The following is a 23,889-nucleotide window of genomic DNA, read 5'->3' as shown; positions in this document are numbered from 1 at the left end:
TCACCTTTTTCCTGATGTTTTGGCTCTAAAATCAAAACTGGTTCCCAGGAGCCCTCTGGATCTGGGGGAGGCACGTGGAGGTGCCTCTCTCCTGTGGCCTGACAGGTCCCTGTGGCGGTGGTGGCCGCAGTGGTGGGTGGCTGGCGGGTGCTGATCTGGGCAAGGTCACCGGTGAGAGGGGACCAGCGTGCCTGAGCAACGCGAGGTGATTGATGCGAAGTGTTCGGTGTTGGTGCCAAGTGTTAGTGCCTGGTACGAGCTGCCTGATGGAAGTCCCTGGTGTCAGTGCCAGGTGTCAGCGCTGTGTGTGAGGTGACCCCGATGCGGGGTGCCCGTGCGCGGTGCTGTGCTCAGCGCGGATGTGAAGTGACCGCTGTGAGGTTACCCCGATGGGGGTTTCCCGGTGCCCAGTGTGAGGTGACCCCATGGGATGCCCGGTGACAGGTACGAGGCGGCCCGATGGGGTGCCCGGTGCCGATTCCCGGACGCCGCGGGCGGTGCCGCTCCCGCACGAGCCCCGGTTCTCGCCCCCGGGGGGCCGGGCGGGCCGAGGTGCGCGGGCGGGGGCCGCGGGCGGGGCTCCCGGTGGCGGGCGGAGCCTGGCGGAGCCGCCACACGCGAGCCCGGAGGGGCCGGGGCTGCCGCAGCGCCGCGCAGGTCCCGCCGCCCGCCCCGCGCCGAACGCACCGAGCGCTCCATCCCCGCCCGCCCCGCACCGAGCGCTGCTCTCCCCGCCCGCCCGGAGCGCACGGACCGCGCCGCAGCGCTCCCGCCGCCGCCCCGCCGGTAAGTGCCCGCCCGCGCTCCCGCAGAAGTTTCCCCCGCTGCCGCAGCGGCGCGGGCTCTGCGGGACGGGGCAGCCCGAGCTCTCGCGGGTCTCGTCCCGGCGCCGCCGCCCGGTGCGACTGTCCCCCGTGGGGTGGGATGGAGTCCGCGGTAGTGCACCCCGCAGTGTCCCAGTGCCGGGAGTGGGGCAGGGATTTGCGCTTTTCCCTGGAACTCATCCCGGGACGCGGGTCCCAGAGCAACCAGCACCCAGAGACTGCTCGTGGGGGACTGCACCCAGAAGGCGGCTGGGAACGGTGCCTGGACAGATGGAGAGGGGGGCGGCCAGTGGTGCAGGAGGCTGCGGAACTGGCGGGGAGCACCCAGGGGCGTGGGGACCTTCCCGGGGATGCCGCGCGGTGCCGCCGGGTCAAAGGTGCCCTCTGGGCGCTGCGGGATGCTCCAGCTCCTCATCCCTGCGGGTGCCCGGCAATGAATGCCCTTGGGGTGCTGGCCCCGGGGTGGCGGGGGCGCGGGGCTGTTCCCACAGCATTGCGGGGAACCCAACCCTGGTGCTGGGAACCCGGGGAGCGACGTGGCCCCAGCGTGGGCAGCTACAAGCCCCGGTGCTCTGACGGCTTCTTCGTAGTGGCCTGGCCAGGAGCCAGCTCCAGGCAGACCCTTAGTCTGGATTCCCGCGCCGTGGCTACACCATGTCCGGGATCCTCCAGCACTCCTACGCTGGCTGGGTGCCGTCAGGGTGCAGCCGTGCAGAGAGGCTCAGTCCAGCGCCGGGGATGTCACACTGGGATGCTGCAGTCCTTGCTGTGCCCAGCACATCGCTGCTCCCCTCAGCCTAGTTTTAAAGAGTGATCCCAGAGGAGCTCTGCAAATTGCGCAGGGGACAGGCAGCATTGCAAGGTGACTGTGGCACAGAGAGGGGGGAACACAAGTCTGTGTCACCCATTGCTTCGTGGTCTCCAACTGTATCAGTGCCTCTGTGTTTCTCTCTGCACGGGCGTTCCTTGGCGCAGCGCTCTTCTGTCCTCCGAGTGAGAGTGGCCGGGGTGCTGCGGGGTGTCACCCACTGCAGAGTGTCCGACAGCACAGCCTGCTGCGCTGTGGAGCTGCAGAGCGCTGCTGGACTCCCCGCCTGCTCCTCTGCTGCAGCAAAACTTCAGTCCTGAGCGCAGGCTGGCTGGTACGCGAGGTGCTGCTGCAGCAGTGTTACTCCTGCACGCACCGAGCGGCAGCGCAGCCACCGGCAGGAGTCTCCAGCCTGCTGCATTATTCCTCGCTAGCACAGTGCCTCGGCCGCACGCTGCTGGGGGCTGCCGGACCCCCGGGGCACCGCTGGGGCATCCCCGGGGCTCTGCGCCCTTGCTGCGTGCGGGTGCTTTTGGCCGCAGGGAGACGTGTGGCTTGCGGTGGTCTGTGTGCAGGGGGAGAGTGAGGCATCGAGGAGATGATGCACCCAAGGTCATTGAGGCCAGCCGTGGCAGTGGGAGTCACCTGTGTTGCTCGAGAACAGATCACCCAGCAAAGCACCCCAGTGCCCCCAAATCCCAGCGCCTCTCAGAGTGATGCCATGTCTTCTCCTTGCTTATGGACGTAATGCAGGAATGGGTCTGACCTTGCCCGATGCCCTGGCACCTTGCCCGGCCTCCCGTGGTGAGCACCGCTGCCCCGCTTGCCGGGAGCCACCTGGAGCCCCGGTGCCCCCGATTCTGCAGGGTGAGGACACGTCCCTCGCTGCCGGTGAGTCCGGTGATGGCAGCGGCGATCAGCCCGGCTGCACTGCATTGCTGCCAGCCGCCCTGGCTCTGCACCCTGCTGCCCGCGGCCCCACAGGAGGGAGCACACAAATACACTCATATAGACCCTCATACATGTACATGGATATATATTATAAATACGCTTGGGGGGGGGTTTCCAATCACAGCCATGTGGAGTTTGCTGCCGACTGCTCTCGTGGGAGCTGCCTCCTGATCCCTAAGTCCCAGGGATGGTCACTGGGCTACAGCTAGAGGCCACTGAAGTGAGCCGGGGCTCCCGCTCCCCCGCAGGTCCTTCTTCCAGTTCACCGTGGTTTTGGCAAAGTCCCAGCTCTGGGAGCCGGGTGACTGCGGCTCCTCATCATGGCTGGAGTTTCTCCTTCCCCGGGCTGTGCAGAGCTGCGAGCTGGCAGCCGTGATGTCCTCCAGCAGGATCAGTGCCCAGTGTACAGATGGGACCCAGTGCCCACTGGTTTAAAATCCTGTATTTTTTAATTCCCTACTCCCAGCAGTGCAGCTCGGCACTGTGCCCAGCGGTGCTCCTCCCCAGCCTGGTGGCCACCAGCACCTTCCCTGTGCCACTTATCTGGAGCCGCCAGTAAGTGCAATCGACAAAATACTTTTGCCCTTGGCTGCAGCTGGCCTTTCCCTCCTGGATGAACACCCAGCTCTTCCCCAGCTCATGCCCTCAGCTCAGCTCCTGCCTCAGCCTGCGTTCCCCAAAGCGCTCTTTGATTATTAGCCCTAATAATTGTGTTATCGCATTGACTGAACTCTTTCAGATGCCAAAGCTAATTTTGCTCTTCATGCCTTCCTTCATCAGTAATGGGATTTTGATAACATCATGCATCCAGAAGTATTGGATAAACTTGGCATAATTCCCCATTTATTAATTAAACCGTAAATTAAGCAGCGTGCATCTGGAATCTGAATGCCCCAAACTGGTGTGATCCTGCAGCTGGGGATGGTGCTGGTCTGTTCCTGTCAGCCCTGGGGTGTAGGGTCCTGGTGTCTCCTGCTGGGTTTGGGGGCTGCCACATCCCAGTGGGACCACTTGCTCCATTGCTTCCTGCAGGCTGGAAGTTGTGATGTTTCATCTGCTCTGGTGTTTGGAGTAGGAACTGTGTTGTCCCTGAGTTCAGCTGCTGGTCAGCAGTCAGAGTGTGGCAGAGCTCCCTGTCACCCTGGGGTGGCTCTGCTGGTGCTGGTGCTTTGAGAGGGGTGACTGCAGCCAGCTCTGGCAGTACATGTGGCAGTGCTGGGCTGTCCAATTCCTGCTGTCTGGAGCCAGTTCCACTCTCCCACGCAGGCAGTTGTCTGACTGTTGCACCAAACTCATCCCCACTGGCACATGGCATGAGCTGAAACCCTCTGGATGAAGTGCTGGTGGTGAGTGGTGCCTGCAGCCCCTGCAGCATTCCTGTGGGATGAGAGAGCAGTGCAGCAGTGATGGGAGACAGTGGGAAACAGAGACCCAACTGGAGAGGGGCACAAGGTGCTCACCAATCCTTTTGCTGTTGGCACCCAAATTTCAGGTGGCAGTGGCTGTGGCAGAGCCTGCTCCAGCTCCTGTGGGAGCCCTGGCACCAGTCCCAGCTCAGCTCTCTCTTGCCCTTCCTTCTTGGGGCAGCTGCAAACCAGAGCCAGGGCCTGATCCCTCTAGAAAAAGTGGCTTTGGGTGCCAGACAGGACTCCAGTGCCCACTGGCCTGGAAGGCATTTCTGCCACTAGCAGAGTGTCATTCTCCTCTTGCATTTTAAGGAAAGCTGGTGTGGTTTAGTTTATCTGGGGTGTTTTATGCTCCCCAGCTTTTCCCAGCCCTGCAGGGTGCAGCAGATGTGGACTCTGGGCTTGTGCATCCCAGGGGATATGGGGAGACCGGGAGCAAAATGGGTGCTTGTGGCATGAGGAGTAGGTGGTGCTGTGGGATGTGATGGGGTAGTCCAAGCCCTGAGTCTGTGCTGAGCTGGAGGTGGCCTGGGAGGACTCTCCTGCTGCCAGGGACCTGGGGATCTGCTCTGGGGCCAGGCTGAAGCTGTGGGGATTGTGAGTGTCTGTGAGCAGCAGGATGCCCAAGACATGCCAGTGTGCCAGGATGGTTTGGGATCAGCAGAGCTGATCTGGCAGGTGACATTCTGGCAGTGCTGGCATGGGATGAGGCATCCCTGACTCCTGTGAGCCTCATGTGGTGCCTCACACCACAGCAATTACACCAAAACCATGGTGGTGGGATCAGCCTCCAAACTGCTTAGCATCATCCCAGGAAGACGCCTCCTCTCTTCTCCTGCAGGACACAGGATGTCCCTGGGGACATGCTGGGCCTGAGGACTGCTGGTTCTGGGGAACCCCAAGTGGCACCACAGCTCCCAGCAGAGAATTCAAGGAAGAAAACAACCCCAAATTTCAGAGCCATGCGTGGATTTTCAAGCACATGGGCTCCCTGTGGGCTCTGTTGCTGTCTTGCTCTGTTCCTAGGGGAGTCCCAAGGTTTTCTCCTGGAGCTGAGGCCTGGCAGAGCTGGGTTAGTGTCTGGGATGAAGGTGCTGGCTTGTGCCCACGCTGCCTGTGCCTCCTCATGGCACCACTGCCTGGTGCTGCAGTGTGTGCTGTGCCTGCTCTGCTCTGTGCCACAGGAGAGCCCAGCAGACACCTCCTGGTGGAGTGGCCATGGGGGACCCCTGGAAGGGATGGTGACTACCAACACCAGCTCAGGAACCAGGGTGATTTGCATCTGGGCTCTTCAGGTTTTTCCAGGGGAAGAACAGCTCCTCTGTGCAGCCCTGGCAGTGTGTGCTGTTGTGCTTGTGCTGACCAAGCACTTGGGGTCACAGGGGGATGCAGTTCAGAGGGGCTGGGCAGGGACAGAGGAGCCCCCTGTGCTGTTCAGGGGCTGTGCTCATCACCCCAGCTCTGCTCCCAGCTCTTCCAGTGCAATTTCTCCATCTGCACAAGGTTCATTCACGGGAGCCAGTCCTGTCCTGGCCTTGGTGGGGCTTTGTGACACAACAAAATTCTCTGGGCTGCTGTGGTGCTGTGTCCTGGCTGATCCCATCATGATCCCCTTGCTGATCCCCCTTGTGCTTCTACCATTCTCTTTGCCACCCCAAATGCCACAAGGCCAGATGGCCCTGGGGACACAGAGCTCTCCTCTGCCTCTGGGCTCTCTTGGAGCTGGGTAAGCAGCATCAGCATTGCTCCCACAGCACCCAGCCCTGGGGGACTGTGCCCAGGCTGACAGGGAGGAGGAGGATGAGCATTGCTGGGAGTTCCCCAGGGCTGGGAGATGGTTTCCTGGATTCTAACACCAGCCCATCAAGACCTTGTGCTTGGCTGGGAGCTGTGGAGATCTCTCTGGATCTCCCCCTGGGATGGGCCTCTGGTGCCCTGTGCCTGCTTGGCCCATGGGCTGAGCTGGGGAGCAGCACGGGGTGTGTGCTCCCTGCTCCTGTCTGCCATCGATCTGCCGTGTCTCAGCTCACTCCTGGCTCTTCCCCAGGAGCTGACCTGGCTCCTTTTCTCTCCTGTCACGCTGATCTGGAGCCTCAGTGTGGCACAGGGCCATGGCCATGGTGCCAGCAGTGTGATGCCCACCCAGGAGGGCAGAATTTGGAGCTCTTGGCTGTGTGGTGGCTTCAGAGTGCCAGGGCAGCTCAGCCCATCACCATCTGGTGCCCTATTTAGCTGCTCTCATGTTGCCTTCAGAGCAAGACACTGCTGCCACGGCATCACAGTGCTGGGGAGTGGGCTGGGCTCTAGCAGCACCTGCAGCTTGTGTTCTGGGAGGCTTCTTTGGCCATTCATGGTTCTGTGTGCCAAGGGTGGACTGCTTGTGCTGCCTGGGATTGGGGTGAGCCTGGTGGTTTGCTCTGGCAGTGGTCAGTGCTATGTGAGATGTTCCATATGCTCTGCTGTTCTTGTCAATAGCTGTGTCCCCACAGCTCAGGAAACTGTGGTCTTTAGCACCCCCAGCTGCCTTTTCCACCTGTGCCATGGTAGCACATGGCATGAGCTGAAACCCTCTGGATGAAGTGCTGGTGGTGAGTGGTGCCTGCAGCCCCTGCAGCATTCCTGTGGGATGAGAGAGCAGTGCAGCAGTGATGGGAGACAGTGGGAAACAGAGACCCAACTGGAGAGGGGCACAAGGTGCTCACCAGTCCTTTTGCTGTTGGCACCCAAATTTCAGGTGGCAGTGGCTGTGGCAGAGCCTGCTCCAGCTCCTGTGGGAGCCCTGGCACCAGTCCCAGCTCAGCTCTCTCCTGCCCTTCCTTCTTGGGGCAGCTGCAAACCAGAGCCAGGGCCTGATCCCTCTAGAAAAAGTGGCTTTGGGGGATCAGCACCTCTGGGTGCTAGACAGGGCTCCAGTGCCCAGCAGTGGGTCCTTGTCTCCTCTGATGCAAGTGCTGGCATCATGGGCTGTCACTGCCCTTGTCCTCCCTCAGTGCTGTTCTGATCTTAGAGGCAAAGGCACAGAAAATCCCTGAGCTGCCTCTCACCCTGGTGCTGCTGGGTGCCAGCAGTGGTCCCCATGCAGGGAGGTGTCCCTGGACTGGGATAAATCTGCCATCTCCCTGAGTCACAATGCTTTGGGGGCTGTGCCATTGCTGAGAAGCACCCCAGTACCTGGTGGGTGTTGGCTGGGGTGATGCTTTCCAGGAGGAGATGCACAGGAGTGAGCAGGGCAGGGTGGGATCATCCCTTCCCCACATTGACCTTTAGGTGTCCATCCAGTGGGGACTTCTGGCAGCAGGAGGCAAAAGTTTGGCTTGGGAACACCAGAAGCCATCAATCTGGAACCCAAATGATGGACAAAGGCTGCCTTAAGGCTGCATTTACTGCTAGAGCTCGCTTGGTTTTGCTGTGAGTAACACAGATCCTCTCTCATAGGAAAGCACTGACTGTGAAACCACCATCAGGTTTTAATTTTTTATTTTAGAAGCTCTCCCGTGTGAGCTGGTGGCTGAGTCTCCTTCCTTGAGGCCAGGGGCTCCGAGGCAGGAGCTCATCCCGAGCTGTGCAGGGTGGTGCTCTTCTAAAATCCCAGGGGAAGAGCCTGTTTGGGGCTGCTGAACCCCAGCAAGTTGTTATTTTTAATTAGCCAAGGCAGGAGCTGGTGGATGATGAGGCCGTGAGTGGAGTGTGCCGTGGTGGGGAGGAGAGTGCTGGCCAGCTCTGGTCCCATCCAGAGATGCTGCTGGAGCCTGCAGGGTGGGGAGCAGTGCTGGGGGTCCCAGTGAGGTCTGGTGGTTGGTCACTGGCCCATTTAGAGCTGCAGTAATGCTGACCTTCAGCCCTGATCAGGGATTTCCTCTCTCAGGGCACTGCTTCCCATGCTGTGCCTCAGTTTCCCTTGGTGGGTGGGGGTGTCTGGCCAGCTGTACCTGCTCATACATGGGTTTGGGGACAGGAAAACCTGTCCCTGTGAAGGTGATGTCTCAGCAGCTCACACTGTGATGTCACCGGAGTATCCTCACCCTGTCACACCCCTCAGCTGCAGGAACACCTTCCCCTGGAAAGTGTGGAGCTGGGAGAGCAGAGACTCCCCTTGCCCTCAGCACGGGAATGTGGGGGGATCCCGGGGGCTGCTCCACCATCCTGGTGCTGAAGGTCTGATCAGGCACCGCTGATGCAGCTGCTGTGCTGGGGCTGGGGAAGGGGAGCAGGGCTGAGATTCCGGGGTCTCAGGGCTGTTACAGAGTCCCTCTGCACAGGCTCCTGCAGCATCTCCCCACCCAGCGCCCCTCCCCGCCCTCCCTGCTCGCTGATCCTTTGGTCTGCTGCCTCCACACATCCCCTGCCAGGAATTCTCTGTTAATTAAATGACCATTGGAAGCTAACTCATGTTTTTGCCTTCACTGGAGTCTCTTGTCCCACGCTGCGAGCTGAGGCTGCGTTGTGTCCCGCCCGTGTCCCCCGCGGGCCGGTGCGCGCTCTGCGCCGGGCGCGGTGCCCGGCACAGCCTCCGGCTGGGATCTCTCCCTGCAGCTCTTGTGCTCCTCACCCCAGAAGCAAAACACCTGCAGGCATCGAAATCCAGATGGGGCTCTGCCAGATGTCTGAGCTGTGCTCTGGAATCTCTGCTTGCCCCGGGCTGCCCTGCAGGGTTGTGCGGGCTCTGCAGTGCCCAGGCTTCCCGCTGGCACTGGGGTGGGAGGCGTCTCACCTTGAAACCGGGGTGGGATTTTCCTTCACGGTCATCCAAGCCCAAGCCCTGGCACACGGCAGCAGTTTTGGGGTCAGCTCCTGGTTCGTGGAGGCCTGAGGGCGTTCCCATCCCAGCAGGACAGCTCAGCCCTGCATTTGCCATCCTGTAGAGAAGAAATAACTCGTCGCTCTGGGCCCGCGGTGGCAGCTGCTCTTCATTAGCTAATGAGCCTTCCCCCATCGGGGTCTCCCTGGGACACTCCACCCCTCTGAGCTGGGGGCGGGGTTGGGACCCCCGTACCTGCCTACCCACCCCCAGCCTACGCTGGGTCAGCGCCGCCTGCTGCTAATTGCTGCCTCAGCCTCATTAATCTTCACACTGCTGCTCCTGCTCTCCATCATCCCTGCGGCCTTCACCTTCCTGGAGGGGAGAGATTCCTGCTGCTGGAGGAGGGAGGTTCCTTCTGCTCTTGCACAGGAGCAGCTGGATTCCCCAGAAGCCTCACCCTGATGGGGCCTGAGCTCCCCGGGTGCTGTCCTGTCCAGAGACATCCTGGTCCTTTCATCCCCAAATTCTCATCCTGGCTCTGGTCTTTTGCAGAATATCCTGGCTGATGAGAGCAACTGCCCATTGATTTTCCATTTCTCCCCTACATGGTCCTCAAAGCCCCCCAGTCAGTGAATCCCCCCCCTCCATCCTTCCCCATCCCATCCAGACAGGGAGCTAGTGCTGGCCAGTGGATACCCATGATGGGACCAGCTCTGGAGAAGCCCCAAATCCCCTTTTTTGTGCCATGCAGCAGCATGGGGGGAGCTGGGGGTGATCTCTGGGATGGAGTATTTGATGGAGGAGGAGGAGGAGGGATGAAGAGCTCAGGAAGGGGATTTTTCCAGTGTCTGAACTGCTTTTCTGTGTACAGGGAATGCCCTGGGGATAGATGGGGATGGGATTGCTGGCTCCAGCCTGGGATTTACATCCCACCAGATCTTGGGGTGCTGCCAGCAAATGGAATGCAGCAAATGGAATATGTGAAAGGGAGGGGGACACCCCCTCCTGCTCCCTAAAATCAGCGATGGAGCGAGGGAGGTTTACGAAGCTCAGTGCAGTTCCTCAGGTTTCAGTATCAGCTTTAACAGGGGCTGGAGGGACCTGAGGCAAGTTTGAGAGCCAAGCCTGGAGGGAGTTGGCTGGATACAGCCTCTGGGGGCTCCTTCTAGGCCAGATGTTTGCAGCTGGAGAACACTGCCTGAGGGGGTACAGGGTAACAGACTGGTTTTAGGTTCTCTGAGGGTGGTGCAGCATGCAGGTGCATGCATGAAGTGAGGCTGGGGTGATATGTTAAGGGGTCTGGGAAGCTGCTGCAGGCACGGGATATGGGATGTTCTCTGGGATGTGGGGCTGCTGCATTGAGGGGTGCAGGATGATGCATTGGGGGCTGCAGGGGGATGCATTGGGGGAGAAATGCACTGTGAGGGTGATGTATTTGGTGGGGTTCAGGGTTATACACTGAGGGGCTGGAGCAACAAGCTCCCTGTGGGGGCAGAGTTGGCAGCTGGGGGGGCTGTGGGGACCCCACACCCTGGGGGCAGTGTAATGGAGGTACACGGGTGATGTGCCACCCTCTGTCCCATAGGGTGTCTGCAGCAGCTACTGGCTGAAGCCCACTCTGTCCTGCTCCATGAGGAGCTCCTGGTGGGGTTTTTTTTTGGGGGGAGGGAGGGGTGCAGTAGGTCCTACTGTTCCATCAGCCTCCCCCGAAGGGTGCTGCACCCCAGAGAGGGGCTGGGTGGTCCCCAGGGACCAGCAAGGCAACAAGGGGCCCCTTCCTAACCAGTGTTTTATGATGCCTTAACCCACGCTTGTTCTTTGGCCAAGGACTGATAGAAATGGTTAATTACAACCCCCGTATGTTCTTTATGTCCCAAATCTGCGATCATGGCGGGGCAGTGATGGTGAGCAGTGGGGGGTGGTGGGGAACAGCTCCAAACCAGGCAGGAATAAAGAGGAAACTTGCAGAACCGCAGCGAGTGCTCGGCAGGGGCAGCTCGGCGGGGTTTGGGGCGCGGTGGGGATTTCGGGGGCCGAGCTCTCTTCTCACCCGCACCGCCGCCCGCTCGGCCCCTCGCCAGCGGCTGCCGCAACTTGCAAAGAGGAAGGGAAAAAAATTGCAAAAGGAATGAAAAAAAAAAAAAAAAGGCAGCGGAGCCGGAGCAGGACTGCAATGCAGTGCCGCAGCCGAGCCCGCACGGCCCCCGCCCGCTGCCGGGGGAAGGGGCTGGGACAGTGACAGGAACAGGGACGGGAACAGGGGGCTGGGATGGGGACAGGGACGGGGGGGCTGAGACGAGGACAGGGGGCTGGGACAGGTCCCCACCGACTGAGAATCTGCGGCAGGGGTGGGAGCAGCTCTGCCCCCACAGCTGCGGGGCTGCGCTGCCCCGCTTGTGCCTGGCGGGGACACGGGATGTACCCGAGGACACCCCGTCAGGCGGTGGCATGATGGGGACTGGAACCTGGAGGTGAGGGGACATCCCCAAGATCACAGTGCCCCACTGCTTGCTCTCCCAGCTGCCACCCCTCCCCGGCTGTCCCTGCCCTGCCCGTGCAGGGGGCAGATCAAGGCTTGGTCCCCTCGCCTGGGGGGGCAGGATCAGCCCCCCGCTCCCATGGCAAGGGCTGTGAGGTGCTCAGCTGGAGGGGGAGCAGCCACAGAGTCCCCACTGGCTGCCTCCCCCAGGCCCCTCCGGGCCTCAGCTCTGCCAGCGCCCGGTGAGCACCACAAGGGAACAATTAGTGATGCTAATTAGGCTGCCCGGTTCAAAAGCAACCCCTGCAGCGAGGGCTAATGCTGCCTGCAGCCCTCCAGCTCCGGGCAGCCCCCAAAGCAGCAGTTCCCTGGCCAAGGGTCTGTGCTGCGTCTCTGAGTGCCACCCGGGAACAGGGTGCCGTGGGGGGCTCTGTGGGCACAGTCTGGGGTGTGCGGGTGTGTGCCAGCCCTTGCACAGGCTGAGGACATGCACACCCACACCCACGGGCGGATGCTGGCAGAGCCACACGGACACTGCCTGAGCGCACAAGGACGCTGTGACCTGGGCAGGTGGGCACGGCCCCGGGCACACAGCCCTGGGCACACGCTGCCTGTGCCTGAGCATTGACACACAGCCACGGACACACAGCCCTGGGCACACAGGCACGGGCAGGTGTGCCTGAGCATTCACACACAGCCCTAGCACATACAGCCCTGGGCACACACTGCCTGTGCCCGAGCATTGACACACCCATTTGTGCACGCAGATTTGCATACTCTGTGCACGTTTACACACTCACACCCATCCATACCCCGCGCACACACCTTGCCCAAGCATCCACACCTTCCCACGTTTGCATGCCTGGCACATGTGCTGGCACAAGCTTGACCTCCGTTCCACGCGTGCACAGACACACCCCTGCTGGGCTGTGGCCCTCGCTCCCTGCTCGCTCACAGGTGCACGGACACTCCGGCACCTCCGTGCACACCTGCCCGCGCTCACCTGTGCGCACCCCGGGCTGCAGGGCGCGCCCGGCCGCGGGTGCTGAGCGGTCCCCGCTGTGCTGGACCAGTCCCCGGGGCGGTGGCTCCGTGTTGCAGGAGCAGCATCGCGATCGTGGCAGCGGGGCTCGCCTGTGCCCCGGGCAGTGCTGGGCTGAGAGCACAAGGACCGGCAGGAGGGGCGGCTCGTCCGGGTGCTGCTCTGGGTGCTGCCCACCTTGTGCAGCAGGTTCGGGTGCAGAGCGGGGCCCGGGGTGTGTTGTGGTGCAGTGCAACCCTGGGGTCCCCCACCTCCTCTTCTCTGGGAGCTTGCAGGGTGTCGGTGGCCTGGACCCAAACCCTTTGTCCAGGGGTGCAGGGCAGAGCCAGGACCCGTGCCCCAGACCAAGGGGACAGGCTCCAGCCCTCAGAGGCTACCCCCAGCAGCCTTTGGTTTCCAAATCCTGACTCTCCTCCCATCCACCCTGCTGCACATGGAGAAACCCTTCAAATGATGAGGACAGACCCAGACACCCATCCAGGTCTCCTCAGCTGCTGGAAGCTTTGGGGAACCTTCAAAGTCCTCGAGATCAAATAACCCTCAGCTCGGTAGTGATTAAATGCAGCAGCTCCTGGTTCATTCTAAGAAGGATGTGGGGGCTGTAGGGGACTCCAGCACCCTGCTCAGCCCCCAGTACCAGGGTTCAGGGCTTAGGTGATGCTGATGCTGGTGTTTGTGGCTGTGACAGCCCCTCAAGCCATTGGGTGGCAAAGCTGCAGGCTTGCAGCAGGGACCTTGTCTGGTTGGGAGTCACATAATCACCTCATTTTGTTGTGTGAAGGACTGCCTCTGCCTCATGGGGGCCCCCCCAGACCCCCATGCCACATTCCCTCTGGGGCAGTGGTGCAGGAGGAAGGTGTCCAGGTGTGGAGCCACACTCTGGGTAATTCAGTGCTTGATTCACCTGTGAGGTGGCTGGAGACACATGGCAGTGTCAGTTTGGGGCAGCAACACCCCCAGGTCTGGCTGTCTGGCTTTTTTGAGGTGGGAGCACTCCTGTCTGAGTTCTGCAGGAAGGGCAGAGAAGCACCAGATCCAGAGGATGATGCTCTGACTGAGAGGCTTCTTGTGGGTGAAGAGCAAAGAAGAGATGCAGGAAAGGGGATGCACTCAAACCACAGCTCACCTGCCCCCAGAAACTCCTTCCTGGGTTATCTGTGATCCTGCTGTCTCTGCTTCCCTCTCTGGAGAGCCTGGTCTTCTCCTTAACCCCACTGTCACTGCATTCCCTGGCATTCTTCCCTGCTCTGATCTTCTCTGGCAAGCTGTTTGCTGGTGGGGTTGTGGAGGCACTTTGGGGCTGGAGCTGGGGGTGTGGAGGTCATGGAGACCCTTTGGGGTTGGAGCTGGGTTGTGAGAGTACTTTGTACCAGCTCTGCCTGCTGCAGTCAAAGCCACATTTGCAAGACAATGGCTGTCCCCACCTTGGTGGGTGCTCAGACCCCTCAGACCCAGCTGGGCTGGGGAGGGGTGCTGAGCATGTCAGACTGTGCTGCAGCCCTGGCTGTGACCTGAACACCTTCCCTGGCTCCATGGAGGAGCAGAGCTGGCCAGGGGAGCCCAGTGGGGTTGGCAGGTGTGGCACCCAGGACACCTGTGACACCTGTGTGTGACATGTGAGTTGACCCATTGACCTGCACACTGAACCCACCAGTGCTGTGTAGAGCCAGCTCTTCCCTGCTTCCCTCCATCCTCAAAATGTGCCCTGCCAAAGCCTTCTGGGGCTGGAAGAAGAGCAGTGTGCTGCTGCTCTTCTGTTCACAGACTTGGAAGCTCCCCTGGGGGTGGAAGCAAATCCTGAGGGTGCTACACCAGCACCGGGTCCCTGTGGTGAGAATGCCTGAGGCTCCTGCCTGAGAAAAGGAGATGGGAGGGCTGGATTTGTCCAGACTGACCTCATTCTTCTCTCCTGGGGATGCACACCCAAGGGCCTTGCCAGGTGAATGTCCTCCCAGGAGTGTCCCCATTGTCCCAGGGAGGCTTGCAGCTGCCACCATCATTGATGCAATGCTGGGTGATGCTCCCAGTGGCTTTGGAGATGTCAAGGGCCAGGAATCCCAGGGGCCAGCTGAGCTTCCCTGGCTTGTGAGGGATCCAGGTGACCTCTCACAGACATTGGGTCTGTGCTCCCCAGCAGAGGATGAGTGTCCTGGTGCAGCCTGCTGCCCACACGAGCACTGTCCTGGGGACACTGGGGACACTGGGACACTGAGACATTGGGGCAGCAGGGGCCCCTGTGAGTGGCAGGAGGGTGGCTGTGTTCCAGGCTCCTGAGGCACCATGACGTTCAAGCAAGCGTCCCTGCTGGCCCCGGAGGGCACAGCCAGCACGCTGCCCGTGGGCACCATGGAGAACTCCACCGAGGCGGCGGCGCCGGGCGAGAGCAAGGAGGACATGTTCACCAAGCTGAGGGACAAATTCATGAACGAGCTCAACAAGATCCCCTGTGAGTAGCTCCCTTGCCAGGTACTCCCCTCCTGATGACCCACCCAGGGCACTGGTCCCAGCACGGGCTGTGGAAGGAGGTTTTTGGGAGGGAGCTGCAGGGCTGAGCACGGCGCTGCCTTGTGCCCACAGTGCCTCCCTGGGCCCTCATCGCCATCGCCGTCGTGGCCGGACTCCTCATCCTCACCTGCTGCTTCTGCATCTGCAAGAAGTGCTGCTGCAAGAAGAAGAAGAACAAGAAGGAGAAGGGCAAAGGCATGAAGAATGCCATGAACATGAAGGACATGAAGTCAGGCAACCAGGTGATGTCCTCCTGGGCTGAGTTATGGGCTGTGCCAGGGCACTCATGGATTGGGATGGAGACACCAGGACCCCAGGATGGGACAGTGGAGCCAGGACCTGAGGCAGCACTGTCCTCTTCCAGTGTTTGGTGGCCCAGATGGACCAGACTCAAGCTGGCCTGGACCTGCCAATGCTTCACCTGAGCTGGGAAATGTTGATTCAATCCCTTGTGTTTCTACCCCCTCTGTGTCAATCTAATTTCTCTGAGCCTTTAGCTGAGAGGGGAGGGCCACCATGCCAAAACACCCACCAGTTTGGGATCCCCAGAACATCTGTGCTGAAGTGGCAGCTGCTGGTAGCTCATCCTGGTGGCCAGCCCAAGGCAGGCTTTGGGACCACCCCAGCCATTTCAATGGCCTTGACCCACGGCCATTTGGAGGGGGTAGGAGAATTTGGGTATCTGTTCCTGCTCTTCAGAGCCATGGGGGCACCATGGGCATGCAGACAGGGCTGGAGCAGGAGAGGGGGGAGGTGTGGGGTGGGATTCCCCAGTGGAGAGCGAAGGCTGTGTCCCCTGGGGCTCCCCAGGCAGTAGAAGCCCTGACCCTCACCCCACCATGGCTCGCTCACTGTCTGTCTAACGTGTCTCTCTTTGCCCTCTCTGTCCTCCTGCCCTGCTCCCCTGGCTGCCTCTGCTCTGGGACACCCTCCATGTAAGTGTTACCATGTCCTTCTCCATGTTCTGCTTCCTGGCTGGGATGGGGGACTGGGGACACATCAAAGAGAGGGTAAGGAGCTGGGACTCCCACCCCTGGACTGTGCCTGGGAAGGCAGAAGAGGGGTGGATTTCTTGGGGACAATCTATTTCTGAGATTACAAGGGTTGGAAATGGCCCTGATAAGCTCTTATCTCTGGCTGTACTGCTCCTCCAAGCACAGGCTGGGGGGCATAGGACCCACCACCTGCAAGCACCAAACCTCCCTCCCCTGGAGTCAATCCCTTGTCCTGGCAGCACTGGTGGCTCCCTGGGAGCTGCATGGCTGTGGCACAGACAGTGCCACCCCCAGCCTGCTCTGCCAGTGCTCCATGTCCCCAGCACGTGGGACTTCTTGCCTCTGGTGGGGAGAAGGTGGGTGTTGAGATGCCAGGAGTGGGGTGCTGAGATGGCCAGGCAGTGGGGCTGGGGCTGCTGGGTTGTGACTGTCCTGCTGAGCTGACACCTGGGCTGCCACCCCAGGAACAACAGGACGACGATGACGCAGAGACGGGTCTGACCGAGGGGGAAGGTGAGGAGGAGGAGAAGGAGCCAGAGAACCTGGGCAAGCTGCAGTTCTCACTGGACTACGATTTCCAGGCAAACCAGGTGATGGAGGGGCTGGGGCTCAGCTGGGGAGGGGGGTTTGCCCAGAGGAGGGAGTTGAGGGTAGGACAGGTCTTTGTGCTGGGCTTGGGAGGCACACCAGGCTAGGAGGAGCTGGGTGCTGTGTTACAGAAGTCCTGCCCCATGTTGAACTGGAGTTGAGCCCTTGGCAGCTGCATTTCACAGCTGGGCTGTCTGACAGGACTCCTCTGCCCTTCCAGCTCACAGTGGGGATCCTCCAAGCTGCTGAACTGCCAGCTTTGGACATGGGAGGCACCTCAGACCCCTACGTCAAGGTGTTCCTGCTCCCTGACAAGAAGAAAAAGTATGAGACCAAAGTGCAGAAGAAGACTCTCAACCCTGCCTTCAATGAGACCTTCACCTTCAAGGTGAGCCCCTTTATCCAGCACAGGATGGATGTCTCCCTCTCCAATCCTTCCCCTGGCAGTGGCAGTCCCGTGTGCTGACTTTCCCTTCCAGGGGTGGGTGGTGCTGGCTCGGGCTCTCCTGAGCCCCTTGAGCCCAGTGTTGTTCCTTTGTCCAGGTGCCCTACCAGGAGCTGGGTGGGAAAACACTGGTCATGGCCATCTACGACTTCGATCGCTTCTCCAAGCACGACATCATTGGGGAGGTGAAGGTGCCCATGAACACCGTGGACCTGGGGCAGCCCATCGAGGAGTGGAGGGACTTGCAGAGCGGCGAGAAGGAGGAGGTGAGAGCTGAGGAGGTGGGCTCTGAGCTGGGGCTGCTGGGGGGAGCTCTGCTTTCAGGGCCATCCCTGCTCTGTGGGGTCCCACCAGGGTACCATGAATATCCTGGCAGTCATTGCTAGGCAGGATCTGACCTGTTGTTCCTCTGTGTAAAAATGTTTCTATAGCAAAAAATCAAGACTATAAAACATCTTGAGTGCTGTGCTGAGCCTGGCTTGTCCTGGGCCCAGTGAGCAAACTCTTGTGCTGGTGCCTGAGCTGAGCAGGGTTTGGGGGGGACCTGCATGTGTGATCATGCCCAAACACTGGAGTCCCAGGCAGGGCAAGGCTTTATCTCCCCCCTTGCTCTGCCTGGCAGCCAGAGAAGCTGGGGGATATCTGCATCTCGCTGCGGTATGTGCCCACGGCTGGGAAGCTCACAGTCTGCATCCTGGAAGCCAAGAACCTGAAGAAGATGGATGTTGGGGGCCTCTCAGGTGGGTGTTGCTCAGAGGCAGCCTCCCCCTGCCCCTCTGGGGGTCTCAGCATCTCTGTGGGGTAGGACTCTGGGGCCTCCTGTCTGGCAGAGCTTGGGAAACCCCCAGTGCTTCCTCAAGGCTGGAGGAAGCCCCAGGTCTGGCTGGGGGTGAGGGGAGATGGGCATGGGATGCATCCCTAACTTGGTCCCCCTGATTCGAGCAGGACCAGGGTGCTGCAGGACCTGGCTGGTGAAGGTGCTGCTCTGCCATTTGGTCTGGTCCTGCTCCTCCTTGACCTGGGAGCTGGGGACCTTGGTCAACAGCATGTTTTGTGCCTAGAGCATCTTCCCAGCCCCATCCTGGGTCTGAGCTCTGTGCCCAGTGGTCCTCAGCTCTCTGCAGATGTGCTTTAACCACAAGAGCAGTACCTGCATGGCTGCAAGGATGCAGCTGTACTGTGGGAAACAGGGGGGACCAGGGCCAGAACCCACCCAGTGTCACCCACCTGACAGGCCAGCTGTTACTCCTCAGTCCCCTGCTTCCCACAAGGGGGTCCACAACACAGAATCCCAGAATCATTACTGTTGGAAGAGAGCTCCAGGTTCATCAAGTTCAACCTGTGCCTGATCCCCACCCAGATCAGAACACTCAGTACCATGCCCAGGCCTTGCTTGGACAGCTCCAAGGATGGGGACTCCACCACTTCCCTGGGCAGTTCCAATGGCTGACCATTCTTTCCATAAACAAATTCTTGCTGATGTCCAACCTGAGTCTCCCCTGTCTTTGCTTGAGGCCGTTTCCTCCTGTCCTGTCCCTTGTTTCTTGGGAGCAGAGCCTGACCCCCCCAGCTACCCCCTCCTGTCAGGGAGTTGTGGAGAATGAGACAGTCCCCCCTGAGCCTCCTTCTCTCCAGGCTGAGCCTCTTTCCCAGCTCCCTCAGCCTCTCCTTATGTGTCTGACTCTCCAGATCCTTCCCCAGTTCTGCTGAATGCAGAATAACTCCATCCCTTGGCCAGTTGCTCCCACAAATCTTCTCCAGCCCAACCACTTTATCTTTGGCATCCATTCACAAACTCAGACCACCTTTACTCAGGTGGTCTCTCCCTTACCCTGGGTTGAGATGACTCCTGAGATCAGGGCAGTGGTGTCCCCATGGCACCTCAGCCCTGGTTAATGCCCCACCCTGACCCCCCCAGATCCCTATGTGAAGATCCACCTGCTGCAGAATGGCAAGAGGTTGAAGAAGAAGAAGACCACAGTCAAAAAGAAGACCCTGAACCCCTACTTCAATGAGTCCTTCAGCTTTGAGATCCCCTTTGAGCAGATACAGGTTTGTCTGATGGCTGCCCTGGGATGGAGGATGCCCTAGAGCTGCTGAACCCTGTTGCAGCCTCCCCAGCAGCCTGAGCTGCTCCTGCTGAGCTCCTGCTCTGGTCCCCCAGCAGATCCTGCCAGTCCCATCTGGGCCTGGGCTGATGCTGAGGGCAGCTGGTGTGGGGGCAGAGGTGGGAGGCTGGGCAGCACCCATGGGAGATGAACCCCCACTCCAGATCATGGCTGAAATTGGGCTTTCCTCTGCTCCTGATCCTACAGCCTCACCCCAAGCATAACAGGGTGGTCCTGGGGACATTTTGGACTCTTAGCTGCTGCCTTCTGCCCCTCCATGACTTGTGCAAGTGCCCCTTGCCCCTGCCCAGTAGTCCACAGCCCTTTCCCAGCCCCACACCACACCTGGGTGACCTTTCCCAGGTGAACCAGCTCAGGAAGAGCTGGGCCCCCACTGGACTCTGTGCTCCTTAGAGAAGGACACGAAGGAAACTGGGATAAACCCCCCCAAAGTGAGGCTCATCCCTGGGGGATCCCTGGGGCACCCTGAGGCTGTGGAGCTTTTCCACCCCTCTAAAAAAGCTTTCCTCCTTCAGAAAGTGCAAGTGGTCATCACAGTGCTGGACTATGACAAGCTGGGGAAGAACGAGGCCATTGGCAAGATCTTCACGGGGCTGAACTCGACGGGCACGGAGCTGCGGCACTGGTCCGACATGCTGGCCAACCCGCGGCGCCCCATCGCGCAGTGGCACTCGCTCAAGCCCGAGGAGGAGGTGGATGCAGCTCTTGGGAAGAACAAATAGCTCTGCTGGCCGGGGTGCACCACGGACAGTTGACCCAGAGCTACTGATACCTCAGTTCTGCAACCTTCCTTTTGGTTTTTTGTTGTTTTAAGCTGAAATGCCCTTTAATGCCTCTGGAAGGGTATCCAGGCAGTCCCAATAGCTTCCAGGGGAAGAGGCTAAAGACATGGATGGTTCTTTTTGTTCTCCAGCATTGCTCCCTTCTGCTGCATGTTCCATTGCCTCTGTTTGCCATCCCTGCCCAGTGCAAACCACCGGCACGCCTGGGACCTTCCCCAGCAGCTGTGTCACCAGCCTGCAGCACTGCTGCCACCATCCTGCCCTTGGGATCACCTGGGGAACTGTGGAATGTTTCATGGAGGTGATTCTGGAGCCTGATGGTGTGAGATGACCAGACCCCCTGTGCTTGGTTGGGGCATGACCAGCAGTGAGACACAAAATTGGTGCAGAAGATCCTCTGAGGAGACCCAGCTGCCTCCCCCTGGCAGTCCCCAAGGAAGGCTGAGTGCTCCTGGCCAGCTCCAGGTTTGGAGGCTGGATCCTGCTGCCATGGATCCTGCTGTGCTGGTGGGGTGCCAAGCCTTCAGTGTTGCAGCAGGAACTGTGAGAACTGGGCACAGGGAGTCTCGAGTGGGCTGCTCTAAGGAGGCACTGGGTGAAATGTGGATGCACCAGCAGCACTGTGTGGATCACCACCAGCACCAGCACCAGCACCTCTGTTTTGTCCCCAGAGGGGCAGTGCTGGGTGATTTGCATCTGTGTCCTGCCATGCTTGGTGAATCCCATAGATCAAAATGCTTCCACAAGGAGGTTTACAATGAGGGGTCTCCAGATGTGATGGGGGCAGCCCCCCAGAGCTGTACCAGGTGTCTCCCCAGGGACAGTCCATTCACGTCCCAGGGCTCAGCTGCACTGTGGGCACTCCCAGCCTCAGGGCAGCTGGGGCCATGGGGAGCTCCAGCCCCACCACCTGCTGTGGGTGGGGATGGCAAGAGCAAGCCTGGGGCCAGCAAGAGACCAAAGCCCCTGACCCCATGAGCTGCTACTCCCCACCAGGCCATTGGCTGTTGAACCCACCATGTCCTGCTCCCCTCAGGGGTATAAGCCATATCCATGACCCTGACAGTGGCTAAGAGCTTCTCTAGGCTACTTCTGCTACTGTTCCAGAAAAGCCCCTGAGTCAGAAAGCCAACAGAGTTCTCTGCAGCTGGGAGAGGGTGCAGCAGCCCTGCCCAGTTCAGTCCAGTCTGTGCTGGAGCACTGATGTTAGCTCGTGTCCCTGTCCCAGCTCCAGCTCCACAGCAGCCTCACATTCTGCTCCCTTTGGCTTCTCTGGACTCGGTGCTGGAGGTTCCAGCACTGCAGCAGTGAAGAGCTGAGCCATGGGCATGTGCTGGCACTGGGGATGCTGCTCTGGGGTTCAACAGCTGCGCCTGAGGTGCAGGGTGTCTCGGGTCCAGGGACAAAGTGCCAAAACTGAGCTCATCCCTGTCCTGTTGGATTCTTTGGCAGCTCCCACAGCTCTGACTTCCCAAAGGGCTCCCAGCCCTCTCCAGAGGTGGGGAGATCATGGGAAACTTCGTGGCAGCTGCCAGGTTTGAAATTTGACTGGGGGGGTTCAAATGGATACAGGGACCAGCCCCTGTCCCAGCAGGGTTGTGCAGCTCTGGGACAGGTCCCCAGGGCAGGACATCTCCTCCATGGGAGGTTTGGGGCTCAGATGGCCAAGCTGCAATGTGGGAAGGGAATGTTGGGCAGGGACCTCTAATGACCACCTCCACCACCACTGCACTTGGCCTATGCCCTGAAGAAGGTGGCACTGGAGCCATGCTGGGTCTCAGGGGCCACCTGGCCATCTGGTCTTTCAGGGCCACCTCCAGCTTTAATTAGTCCCTTTTCCTAATGGATGTGTCAGTGTTAACAGATGGGGTCCTGTCCTGCTCCTGTAGCCAAAGGGAGAAGTCTTGGGATGCTTTTAATAATGGGGAGCTGGAGGGGGGTCGATACCCCATGGTCAGGAGCACTGGTAGGACTCAGTTTCATTTTGGGGTCCATCCAGGCACCAGAGGGGGGAGTTGTATGGGGGCATTTGCCTTACATGGAATGGGTTAAAATAGGAGGAATTAGAAAAAGCACTGAAATCCTTTTGTTCACAGCCAGTGACTGTGCATGGCCCTGCAGCCTTCCTGGGAAAGCAGGTGGAGGTGTGCACACCTGCACATCACACCTGCACATCTGCACACTTGCACATCACACCTGCACACTTGAACATCTGCACATCACACCTACACACCTGCACATCTGCACATCACACCTGCACACCTGCACATCACACCTACACACCTGCACATCTGCACATCACACCTGCACATCACACCTGCACACCCGCACACCCCAGATGCACCCCTCCTGTGTGCTCCCCCCGCCCTCCCCTCCCTGCCCCAGACCCCCGCACGGGCCGGGGTCTCGCCAGGAGTGGAGGTCCCACCTGGCTGCATTCCATTTAGACTCTTTAAGCCTTGGGGGAGGGGGAAGACTGTGACTTTAATACATGATTTAATTTTTCTTTTTAATAAACAAGGGAAAACCAACCAACCAACCAACCAACCAACCAACCAACCAACCAACCAACCAACCAACCAACCAACCAACATCCTGAAGCCATCAGCGCTGCCTCTGACCCCCCTTAGCTGTGTGTAGGTGAATGATATGGAGACATAGCTGTATATACCACGAGCAGTGCATGCGATGCAGCCACGTAGCAGTAGCAGCATGGCCCGAGCCCAGCGGCGCTGCCACCGCCCCGTCCCCAGCTCCGGCGGCGGCGACCACCAAAACTCATCGCTCGAGAGCTCTCCACCGCCCTGATTTTTTCTCCCCCCAAATTAAAAGAAAATCCCCAATTAAATCATACTAAAGAAGAAAATAATGCCAAGAAGCAAAGCATGCCAAGCCCGGCCCGCCAGCGGAGGGTGAGCTGTCCCGACGCAGCCGTGGCGCCCATGTGTGTCGTGTTCCTGTGTCTTGTCGCGTTTGTCCCATGGCCGGGTAGCAGCAACATCGTCGCTTCGGTGTCCTGTGTCGCGTTGGTGCATTTCACGTCAGAGCGACTTTAGAAGCCATATTAGAGCACGGTGCAGCGGGACCCCGCGGGGACAGCCCGTGACCTCCCTCCCCCGCGTGTCCTTGTCCCCCCTTGTCCTTGACCTCCCGGGGCTCAGGAGCCGCAGCCGCCACCGCTGTCACACCGGGCGCGGGGACGGGACAGCGCTGGCCACAGATGTCGGGGTCGAGCTGCCGGTGGTGAAAAGGCTTTTTGGAGCAATTTGGGTTATTTCTGCCGTGCCAGTCGGTGGCTTCTGTTTTGGGGACGCGAGCTGGCACTTCCCTCTCCTGGCGGCACCGCGGAGCAAACCCAGCTGTGCCACGGAGATGCTCCCGGGGTTAAAAAAGGAAGCGAACCTACGGGTCTTGCCTACAGGTCGGGTTCCCTTTCCTTTTTCTCCCGACCTGGGAGGGAGGAGGCAGCTCCGGCAGTCGCGGTCTCGCCGTTCCCGGCCCCGCAGCGCTCGGCTCCGGCGGAAGCTGCTTTTAACGCCCTTTCCCCTCGTGTGGACTCTGTCGTTCCGTCTCTGATCGTTTGATGGTTATTTTGTAATGATTTCCGTCTCCTTATTAAAGAAACGAGCTGAAAGGAGCTGGTTCCCTCCTGGTCTCGATGCTGCGGCTGACGGGGCACCCGCGGTGAGGGGCAGGACCCGGGGCAGAGCCCAGCGGTGACGGAGGGATGGAGCTGTGGGTGGAGCCTCCCAAGGGCCCAGGGCCCCCAAAACACGGAATCATGAAATCATTTATATTGGAAAGGCCCTCCAAGATCATGGAGTGCAGTGGTTAACACAGGATTGCCATGTTCACCATCTGAACATTTCCGGGGACTTTGCTGCCACCCTGGGCAGCTGCGCCACTGCCTGACAACTTTTTCAGGGAAAAACTTTTCCCCAGTATCCAACCTAAACCTTCCCTGGCATAACCTGAGGCTGTTTCCTCTTGTACTGTCCCTGTTCCCAGGGAGCAGAGCCCCTCTCCTCCTGTCAGGAGTTGTGCAGAGCCAGAAGGGCCCCCTGAACCCCCCTTTTCTCCAGGCTGAGCCCCCAGCTCCCTCTGACTTGTGCTCTGGGCAGCCTTGAACCCCAGATGAGCAAGGCCAGACCAGACATGGGGCACAGGTGGGAAACACCAAACGTCCCCGCAGAA

At 59.8% G+C, this 23,889-nt stretch overlaps 1 protein-coding gene across 1 annotated transcript; it reads left to right on the top strand.

Annotated features, from left to right (window-relative positions):
- The first annotated feature begins 620 nt into the window (after positions 1-620).
- On the top strand, positions 621-21,905 carry SYT2 (synaptotagmin 2). Its single transcript, XM_079327171.1, has 9 exons — positions 621-790; positions 14,518-14,697; positions 14,829-14,998; positions 16,225-16,341; positions 16,560-16,727; positions 16,883-17,050; positions 17,407-17,524; positions 18,703-18,836; positions 19,429-21,905. The coding sequence occupies exons 2-9, from the start codon at positions 14,532-14,534 to the stop codon at positions 19,633-19,635; spliced, it is 1,248 nt and encodes a 415-aa protein (XP_079183297.1). The 5' UTR covers positions 621-790; positions 14,518-14,531; the 3' UTR covers positions 19,636-21,905.
- The last annotated feature ends 1,984 nt before the right edge of the window (positions 21,906-23,889 follow it).

Source organism: Erithacus rubecula (genome assembly GCF_903797595.1).
Source record: "Erithacus rubecula genome assembly, chromosome: 26".
Classification (NCBI taxonomy): domain Eukaryota; kingdom Metazoa; phylum Chordata; class Aves; order Passeriformes; family Muscicapidae; genus Erithacus; species Erithacus rubecula.
Note: the sequence above shows the minus strand (reverse complement) of the source record. Positions and strands in the feature narration are given on the sequence as shown.

Excerpts from the sequence above, each read along its gene's own strand:
- SYT2 (XM_079327171.1), top strand. The coding sequence starts at position 14,532 with ATGACGTTCAAGCAAGCGTCCCTGCTGGCCCCGGAGGGCACAGCCAGC. Across the intron at positions 14,698-14,828 it reads CGAGCTCAACAAGATCCCCT|TGCCTCCCTGGGCCCTCATC; the intron begins GTGAGTAGCTCC and ends TTGTGCCCACAG. Across the intron at positions 16,728-16,882 it reads ATGAGACCTTCACCTTCAAG|GTGCCCTACCAGGAGCTGGG; the intron begins GTGAGCCCCTTT and ends TCCTTTGTCCAG.